At 39.3% G+C, this 10,231-nt stretch overlaps 1 protein-coding gene across 2 annotated transcripts; it reads right to left on the reverse strand.

Annotated features, from left to right (window-relative positions):
- Positions 1 to 1,246: 1,246 nt before the first annotated feature.
- Positions 1,247 to 4,610, reverse strand: Il17a (interleukin 17A). Of its 2 annotated transcripts, none has more exons than XM_020154817.2 (3): positions 4,584 to 4,610; positions 2,973 to 3,178; positions 1,247 to 1,659 (listed from the first exon to the last, which is right to left on the reverse strand). In XM_020154817.2, the coding sequence occupies exons 1-3, from the start codon at positions 4,608 to 4,610 to the stop codon at positions 1,422 to 1,424; spliced, it is 471 nt and encodes a 156-aa protein (XP_020010406.1). In that variant the 3' UTR covers positions 1,247 to 1,421. The 2 variants fall into 2 exon arrangements, with proteins under 2 accessions (XP_020010406.1, XP_073937787.1); XM_074081686.1 differs by having other exon boundaries at positions 2,973 to 3,184.
- Between the last annotated feature and the right edge of the window lie 5,621 nt (positions 4,611 to 10,231).

Raw genomic sequence — 10,231 nt, forward strand, 5'->3', positions numbered from 1 at the left:
ACATCCTAGTCTGAAAATGGTGTCTCCTCTCAGCATTTCCTCTTTCATGTCAAGCTTCAGGTTATATTTTTGGGAAGCTCTCTTATTTTTCCCATCTGATCTTTAACAATGATATGCCGCATTCCCAGGGCTGTTATTATGTTAATGTATTTAAGCACTTGGAATGCTTCTGTTCACAGCATTGCCTAATCATACCAGAGCCCTGTCCTCTATGGTCTGGATGGTATGTGCATCTATGAGCTTGGACATGGATGGTTCGAGGGTGATGTTTCTCAAAGGCATATCTTGTGCCATATCAGTACATTTGTACACTCTTCCAAATAGAGAAGAGCCGAATTTACCGGAGTACAGATGCCCCTCAGTGTCTTTGGGTGATTCACGACAGGACACCCCTCCCCACGATATCAAAATTTACAAATACTCAATCCCTTATGCAAAGTAGTAGCCTTTACATATAACCTATGCAAATCCTCCTACATATCTTAAATCATGTCTAGATTACTTATAATGCACCCCCCATGCAACTGCTATGAAAATAGCATTTATACGGTATTGATTAGGGAACAATGACAAGAAAAACTGTATATATGTTCAGTACAGATGAAACCATCATAGGCCTACATTTTTTGTCTCCAATGGACTGAATCTGAGGAACTGGCCCCTACAGATAGGAGGCCTACTATGCTTTTAATGAGAAAGAATAAGAAAACAATTTTTCTTTCCAAATTTTATTATTACAAAGTGATTTTATTACAAGAGAATGACAGAACAGAGTTAGGCTTGCCATTTCTATGAAACCTCAATAATTTAAAAAAGTTAAGTTAATAAATATGGAACTAGGTCTAGTCTTTCTTTTAAGCCACATCAGGCACTTCCAAGAGGAGAGAAATGTTATATCCATACATTGTAAAAACTTGGAAAATTTTAACTGCCATTAATTCTATCTAGGATTTCCTTAGACAAAGCTGATAAGTCTCTAAAGACTTAAGAAACATAAATAGATCCATAAATAGCTCATATAAATAAAGGTTTTATCATTTAAATAATAAAATTCTCATGTCTTGAATGTTCTCTTTTTTAAAAAGAGTACAAAATAAGGCAGGTAATTCGTCAAAATGAAATATTATGACCCAAAGTTATATTAGGGCATATTAAATACATAAATAACTTAAAACCCTTAGACAACTAAACAAGAAGCAAATTGATACTCATGCTAAACCTTCCTTCTCAGGAAGATGGACAGATAATTCAGATTCTATTTTTGGACCAGCACTGCCTCCCAAGTGCCACTCAGATGACTTGTTTTAAGAACGCTAGTGAGTTTAGCTAGAAATGGGGCTGGTCTTTAATGGATGAGGGTTTCTGAGGGGCAGGGACTGACCCTAACTGCTTTAGGGAGTCATGGGTCTGACCCACAGATCTTAGGACATGTGGCGGACAATGGGGGTGACACAGGTGCAGCCCACAGCCACCAGCATCTTCTCCAGTCGGAAGGAGGTGGGGCAGTTCTGAGACTCCCTCCGCAGGACCAGGATCTCTTGCTGGATGGGGACAGAGTTCATGTGGTGGTCCACCTTCCCATCAGCTGTGATGCAGCCCAGGTGGCGGCAGTTTGCCTCCCAGATCACAGAGGGATATCTCTCAGGGTCCTCGTTGCGGCTGCAGGGAGACAAAAGTCAGGGGAAAGTGAATCCCTGGGAAAATAGGAAGAAAATCAAGCAGGAGTGAACAGAATGAGGCAAATTATAAATTTGCCTCATTTACATTTACAAATGCTAGACATTGCCAAGTTTATGTTCTGTTAGTCAGAAGGAGAACTTTGTGCAGTGCTGGAATTGAGACAGTGCCTTGCTTGTGATAGGGTGATAGGCACCTGTTGTACTACTGAGAAGTACCCCCAGCTCTGAAAACTTGGATTTTAAATGTGTGTGAAATGTTATAAAAAAGGGAGCAATGATCAGTTTTTCCTAATTTCTTGGAAGGAGGAACAAAATAAGGTAAAGACCACAGAAAGGACTTAAACTTGACACAAAGAATACATTGTTAGCATACATCTGATAGTAGGAAAAAGACTCAGGGGAAGGCAAATTTGGAACCCTCTAGCAATAAGATAGGTATTTGTTTGACTTGATGAAATCTGTCTTTGAAGGAAGGACATCAGAAATTCATCTGAGAGGACTTTTATGAGATAGAGCCCAGAGGTAGTATGAAAGCCTGGACAAAAACTTAAGACTTAATATCTTCTCATATTTCCTTCACTCTAAGAGTTTTCTTTACTTTTGAAAAGATGTATCTTAACTACTCTTAGTAATGGGAAGAGAAGAAATCCTATAGTCAGATGAATCTGCAGGTTCCTTATAATTGAGGCTTATTTGCATAAAATCAAATGATCAGAATATATTTTGTGCTTAGTCCTTGATGGGGGTCTAAATATTGGGTATATCAAGGATACAGAAAGCATAGATGTCCTGGGGATGTAGATCAAGACTACATAACTCAAAAAAGAATAGAAAGAAATACCCAACGTGATCCTTCCTCCACCCGGAATCAAGTTATAATTTCCCAGTCTTTAAATGAACCTCCCTCCTGCGACAAACAAAAAAAGCTTATCTAAATATTAGTTATTTTAAATGTCTTCTCAATTGTAGGTATCGTAGAGAGATTTCAAGCATTAATTCTCTATGATAAATGCTGAATTAAAAAATAATAGACTTGAGTTATCATAAATTTTAGAATTATGGTTATCATTGATTCACGTTGACATTTTGTTGTCTGTTATAGGGTGAGGTGTGCTGTGCCCTGTCAAAGAACTCTGCAGAATGAAAATTTGAGATTCACTGCTCAGCGCAATGGCCCTTCCTGGTTTTGCTGATGACTCTGAGTGGTTAAAACTGTGGTCAGGTTGACTAAGCTGGCAGTCAGATGCATAGGAGAGTTGAAGAACAGACATTTTATCTGGGGTCCTTACGTACTGGAGATTCCAAGGAGAAGTGGATCGGTTGTAGTAGTCTGAGGGCCTTCTGGAATTCACTCTGGGGCTCAAGGTGTTGAGGATGCTCAGGTTGACCTTCACGTTCTGGAGGAAGCTCTTGTCATCAGTGTTTGGACATCCTGGGTTTCGTGGGATTGGTATTCCTGCCTTCACTATAGCCATCAGACTTAGCAACAGCAGCAGTGACTGGAGCTGAATGGGAAAGGAGGGAGAAGGGAGACTGCATTAACAGGTGGCTTTGTTGACAAATGCATTGCAATGTGGATTGTATTGCAAGCCACAGAAACATACTGTATTCTAAGATGGTCTATACTAAAACTTCAGATCAGGAAAATAGAAGAATGAAACCTGTTGAAACTGTTCTAAGAAGGGACAGAAGGAGGAAGAGGGAGAAGGATGGAGGGAGTAAATCCAACTAATACATACTTTAAGCACATATGTAAATATCACAGTGCATCCCCTGAACAACTATTATATGCTAACAAAATCATAAAAACTACTTAGGGGCCGAGGATGCAGCTCAGTGGTAGAGCTTTTGCCTAGCAGGCAAAACTAACCAACCAAACAAAAAACTGCTTAGATGACCAAAAGCACGTTAAAAAAGTATGGATTTATTAAAAAAAAACAGTTTTCATCATTCTTATTTTGTCTTAGGAAAGATATGTTACTTTTACTGGCCATAATTTCAGTAACAATGTCCAGCCTATGTTGTCAGCCTGTCAGCACACACATCATTGGCAGGTCAATGGTGAATAAATGACTTTGGTTTTTCGAGAGGAAATGTCCTCTTGTATCTCTGTACTCAGTCTTATCATTCTGTAAAATCCTATGTGAAGTCAAATATGCACTTTGGAGGAAAGGATTATTACAGAAAAGCCACATGGTATCAGTATTCATGTTAGAAATGCTGTTTTTACCGCTGGCAAACATCCAAATAAAAACTGGATCCTTCCTAGGTTTTCTTAGGTGTATTTTCTGGCTCTTTCTTAGGTGTATTATCCTGCAATGATTCTGTAATAAAATTGGATTTCAAAAAAGATTCTCTACATTAAATATTTTAAACATATGAAGTCCATTTATTCTAAAGTACAGTTATATATACCTCTAATTAGAATAAGAGTTTTGATGTACCAAGTCTATGGTATAAAATAATGGAAACATTACTCTATAGCCTCTATATTTTTGACATCCTCAAGGATTGCAATCCATTTTATTAAGGATTAAAGAAAGATGTCACAGGAGAGTTACATTAAATACTTTGTACTCAGGAAAACAGACTCAATAAACATTCTTACTAATTGTACAGCATCATGTGACATTTCTTGTGTGGTTTAGCCTCAATATGGCTATCTTGCAGTTTTAATCTTATCTTTCAAACTGATGTATATCAGCTTTTAAGAATTCTGTACAATGGTTTAGATTTCTAGCAAAGATTTCACTTCAATCCTATATATATGTAGCATTCATGGACCATCTGTACAGATACAGTATTCATGGATCTCCATAACTGGAGTCTATCATTTCACACCACATTCCAGAAATATGACCTGGTACCAATCAATGAGCAGTTGCATGTTAGTGTAGAACTCACCACAGATGAAGTCCTCCCAGGAGACATTGCTGCTTCTGATCAGCTAGGGTTGAGTGAGCTTGTACCTTTGTACCTGCTGTGAGGTGGACAAAGTGTAGTGTTACAGTCTCTCTTTTTATAGAGCTTTGCTCCTTCTGTGGTCACTTACGTTGGTGTCTCAGAGTGGGTTTGGGGGTGACACCATTTTGGTTAAAAGTTCCATCCCCAAATGAGGTCAGAAAAGAACCGCCCCCTTATGACGGGTAGTATCTGCTTCGAAAGGAAAATGGGAAGGGCAGAAGTTCACGTTTCTAAAGACTGTGTCCTTTCTTCATTCTTCAAAGAACTGTTACTTGATGAAAGTTGAGCAAAGATGCCTTGCTATAGGTCAGTATCATGCATTTATCTGAAGCTGCCGTAGAGGTATGCTCCATCTTAATGGGTCATGGGAAATAAAAGCTTGACATCACATATAGGTCTTATGGCATTGTGTATCTTGATTTCCTTCTTGATCTTTTTTTTCCTCATTAGATTTGCTGGGCAGATGTGGAGACAATTCTAGCTCTCAAGGTCTGGTTACTTAAGATTCTGCTATATAAACAAACAAAACAAAATAATTTAATGATGATAATAGGATATTATATTTATCTGAATTTAGCTGTTTTTTCAATGTCTGCTGTGCTCAAGAAACTAATAACTATTCAAGGCATGTCTCCCACGGTATGCTATCAAGCAACTTGCTGATATTTGGTGTTTTGAGGCTCCATCTTATGCAGTTCTTTAAAGAGGAGTGAGATGGAGATGAAAGGATAAGAGAGAGTGGGGAAGGAATTGAAAATAGAGATGGAGACTGAAGAAATGTGATAAAGCTCGAGAAAATGAAGCAATGTGGAATAGACAGTAATAAGAGCAAAAAAGGGAGAGAAGGAAAGGAATAAGAGGGAAAAAGAAGGAAACGGCTCTCTCCTTTTCTTTCTACTCTCTCAGTGAGGTGACTGTTGACTTCAGGTCCCCTTCAGGAACACAGGGCCAGGGCAAGGAAAATAAAGCGGGGGAGAGGGAAAAATCAGCGAATACTGATTTGACTGGCTACATGTCACTATTCCCTGCTTCCCACCCCAGTGAGGTGAGCAATGAGTCCCAGCCCCTCAGCTGTATCTCCTAATCAACATGATAACGCAGAGAGGCTGACCCGCAGTTGGAGTGTGGTGTAATAAAGCTTGCTGGATTCTGGGCCTGTTTGCCCTGACCTCTGTTCTTCCCTGTCCTTCTCTGCTGTACCTGTGTTCTTAGATTCCCTTGTCAGCTGGATTTCATGTGGGCTTAGCCAAAGGGACATAGGAGGGCAGAAGAGTAGGAGAAGGGACCAGAGAGGGGAAAGAGGGGTTTGTGGCTTCCTCCTTCTGGCTCCTTAAGCCCCTTCAGCCTTAGGGTGGTAGTTGCCCTTCCTGACACCAATCTCAATTGCCAGTGTAAGCATTTCCCTGAGTCAAATTCCATTTGTTATAAAAGCTTGACTTGCGTTCTGTTTCCTGGCTACATTAACCCTGTTGGATCTGTGAGGGAGGCCATGAGCAGCTGAATTGCAGTGGGGATGATAGATGACCTGGTTGTGAAGTAGACACAGATAAAAGAAGAAGAAGAAAGATACGGTTTCAAATGATTTTCCTTAGTTCTGGTGTTGACTTACCATCTACCTACACTGGAAGGCAGGAGTCACTGTGGGCCCTCCTGACCATCCTTTAGGTACCGTCAAGTTCATCTCAGAAGCTGCAGCATCTCTCACATCTACTCCTTATTTCCAGGCTGCTGCTGTCCCTCTAACTCAGACTTTTGCTCACTGGGACTGTTTGGACAGCTGCTGTTGCTTTCCCCAGTTGCTATTCTCAGACTATTTCTAACATTTATGCAGTAACGATTCTCAAAGCATGGCTCCAATTATGCTTTTTCTTGTCCTATTATCTTGCATACTGAATGAAATGTGCACTTAGCATTTGAGTTAGTGTTTAAGTTTTTGCAGACTTCCTTCCTGGTCTAACCTCCTTCCAGGCTCCATGCTAGAGTTCACGGGACCCAGATTTTCTTCCTGGCGCCCTTCTAAAACCTATACACCTTTTGTTAAAGTATTATTTCTGAATGCCTTTTTTAATCCTCAGGGTGTCAGAATTCTGCTTGTCCTTTAACATCCTGCTTAAATATTTTCTCTAGGTCTGGAAGTCTCTCCTGATGGACTCAGTGAGAATGAATCCCTTCTCCCGTTAAACAGTAATTTCATTGTGTACTGTGTACTAGCTTTAAAAGGTATGCTTGAGATATTTGTGTATTTCCACCTTTAGCCTTCAAGGACAGAGTATTATTCATCTTTTTAGTTCCCATCATGCCTAACGAAGCCTTTTACATGATACAGGTCTTCTGCTTTTGTTTTGCTTGTTCCTCTCTGGTAAGTGCTACAAGGGTATAGCCTATTCTGGACCTCCTAGAATGGAGATTTCTTCTAGTTGCTTTCTGTTGAGGATGATGGGGAGGGGAATGTGTTTGCTGCCAGTTCTTCTGTTTGATGGTGAAGGGGAAAAACTGACTCTTGTCATTCTCTCTAGTCTTGACTCCTGTGCCAGTGAAAGTCAATCCATGTGCTATCCTTTGAAATGTCAATCCTTGCTTTAAAAAAATGGGGAGGGAAACAGGTGGCTTTTCATAATAGTGTAAAAATGATCACAACTGTTGTAACCAGTTGTGAGTAGGACTGAATTTCCAGACGCACTTTGGATCTGGAAGCCTTTGCCCCCTGGAGGAGCAGGTAGAAGCACAAAGAGGGTGTTGAGAGTGCATGGGGCTCTTCCTCGGTATTTGCTGCAGAGGCAGCTGGCTCAGGTTTGGTCCTAGTCTTTTGAGGTAGAAGGAAGGCTGAGTTGAGAATGAGTTTGCCTCATTCTAGGTAATGGTATAGCTTTGTCTTCATTGTGACTCTGCCTCTTTGAGACTTAGTTCAATGCCTTTGGGAGGCCTAGTTTTCTGCTTTATAAAATGAATTTTTGTACTAAGTAATCTTTGATTGTGTATGACTTTTTGGAGAAAGAAAATAGTAAAGAATAAATGGGAGCACTAAATTAGGGAGGATTATTTTGCTTAGTGATTGCCTTCAGGATTATTAGTCTTGCCTTTTGGAGGGCTTGAAACAGACAACAAGCAGTGGGGAACTGCAAGTTGGGAGTGATGGTAGAAGAAAATGTGTAAATACAGGCTGGAAAGTATTTTCAGCAGTCAAAAACACGTTTGAAGGAATGATAGCCGTGAAATATTTGTGGGCTTCTTGTTTTAAGAAAATGAGTTTTAAGACTTCTTGAAATTACTAGATCCTTAAACACTATTCTTTCCTTTTTATAATAGAGAATACTATGAAGGATGGAAGAAAAATTCTTACTTTTGTATCTAGAAGAGGGTATTGTAGAGTCTTTCGACTCAGTGTGGTGAAAAATTAAGACATTGCTAAAAATATAAAATATAAAAGACAATTTTTTTATTTCTTGCTTAGGTGGTAAGGTTGCCATTGAGAGACAATTGTTTCACTAATTTCTATTCTACAGACTTTAAGTAAAAAATAATAATGGTTTGGTTTGAAGGAGTCACTGTACTGCTATTAGTGATGAGAGCATATTATCATTTAAAGACCATGGCTCTTTGAAGAGGCGGGTGCTATTTTGTTTACCGCTGTGCCCATCATCAGATAAAACTTCTCCATTGATCTTGATGTACTTACTGTAGAGAGGGTAGCAAGTGACTGCAAAGAATTCTCTTGGGTTTCAATGTAGGGGCTGATACATTGAACCTGGGCCCCCACACAAGGAACAAAGTCAAACAAACACTTAAAAAGAAGACATGATGTTAAGGGAAGAGAATATTTGCAACAGCAACAACCTAGAAGGCCTTGGGGGAATTGGTAAAGCCAGGATTTAATTGAGATCTAGACTGAGACCCAGTTTATCAGGTCTAGGTCACCTACCTCAACTTGCAGATATTAATATGGTATTGTACCAGTGGTTATCTCTGAGGGTAAAAATATTGTCACGTGAGAAATTTAATACATATGAAATCAACATGGTTTATTAAGTAGGAAATGTCAGTCTTACTATCAGCTTGAGGTATCATTGCTCTTCTCTCATGTCACACTTTATGTATCTGAGGGCCATCGTGAGCAATGAAACGATGGATGGACACATGCCAGGGATGGGTACAAGATTCATCTGGTATCCCAGGAGGAGGAAATTCCCTTCCTTATGTGACACAATGAGAATTAAAGGCAACATTAACAATGAGGTTGTTTTAACAGGGTGGTTGCCAGTGGGCTGGTGAGGGCTGAGAGATGGGAAGCAGATTCCTGTTTTAGCACTTACATTCTGTTTTCTCACTGTTGGTCATTCCGATTCTTGGTGGATATTCTCTCTTGATAGGGGAGATTATTATAAACAGTTCCTTTGAGTAATGCCTTTCTTTCTCTTACTGTTGCTTTTGATGTTTCTCCTAGTTTAGATCCAACTATTTTTGTCTGATGAAATCAGATCACAAAACTGTTTGACATCTTTAAAATCTGAACTTTAATCTGTGGCTATGAGAACATTGAACAGCTGATACATTATCCACGTGAAGTGTCTGACTGAAAGGCCTTCTGCCCTTGGTGAGTTTTGAATAGTGTAGGGTGCCTTTATCACTTTGATAAAGGAGGTTTATTTTAACATATCCACTTTGCCAGCCCCACAGCATGGAGATAATGTCTGGAAGATGAGTAAGATGCCAAACCATGCAAGAAGGAAGATGCGTCACATCACGTCATCACAAAACGACCACAATCTATCGGTGTTTCTCCAATTCCTACATCAAAACCCAGCCAAACAGGCCATATGAGGATGTCAGTTTCTCCTTGAGTAATTATAGGTACTGACCTCATGGAAACCAGAGTCTTCCTTAGTGAGTTTTTCACTAGTAGTTTACTGAAACATTGATTTAAAGTGGGTCAGAAAACTTTCCATTTTTTTCAAACTAATAGACTCAGAATTATATACCTATACGTTAGCAGGTGCATGCAAATTTGTTTTACTGGTGGCCTTTGGTTTGGTAATGCTGACTCCAACTAATGCTCTAAGAATCAAGGTCACCAAGTGACTGGTTTCAAGTCTAAGCGGATGTCACTGAAAAGTACGGTCTAAAATTAAATAAGCAAACGAAAGCACACACTGTGGTTGGCTCTCATGTTTCTTTTCAGCAATTTTGAAGCTAATATGATTTAGACAACCGCATAATATATTTAAAAAAAGGTATAGCATATGAACTTGGAAAAAGTTGCTATTGGTTTTCCTTCTTTAAATATTATAGAGAATGCTCTGATGAGGTGGCAGCTCTGTGAATTGGAAATATGGTAAAATCAAGACGCAATGAATATTAAAATATTAGAACTGCTCAATCCTCCTCCAAAAAGATTCAATGATTTTGTACTCCATTATTTCAAAACCCTTTGGAGGTTCTTGAGATGATTTCTAACAAAACATCAGGTAATAATGTAGAAATAAAAAATATGAATCAGGCCTAGGGAACATAGAAACAGAATAAAAAGTCAAAATCCAGGAAAAAAACCTCAAGTGTCCATAAGGGTCAACATGTTTATATTTTGCTTCTGA

This window comes from Castor canadensis, chromosome 8, assembly GCF_047511655.1.
Source record: "Castor canadensis chromosome 8, mCasCan1.hap1v2, whole genome shotgun sequence".
Taxonomy (NCBI): domain Eukaryota; kingdom Metazoa; phylum Chordata; class Mammalia; order Rodentia; family Castoridae; genus Castor; species Castor canadensis.

Excerpts from the sequence above, each read along its gene's own strand:
- Il17a (XM_074081686.1), bottom strand. The coding sequence starts at position 4,610 with ATGTCTCCTGGGAGGACTTCATCTGTG. Across the intron at positions 3,185-4,583 it reads CTGGGAGGACTTCATCTGTG|CTCCAGTCACTGCTGCTGTT; the intron begins GTGAGTTCTACA and ends TTTCCCATTCAG. Across the intron at positions 1,660-2,972 it reads ACTTCTCCTTGGAATCTCCA|CCGCAACGAGGACCCTGAGA; the intron begins GTACGTAAGGAC and ends GTCTCCCTGCAG.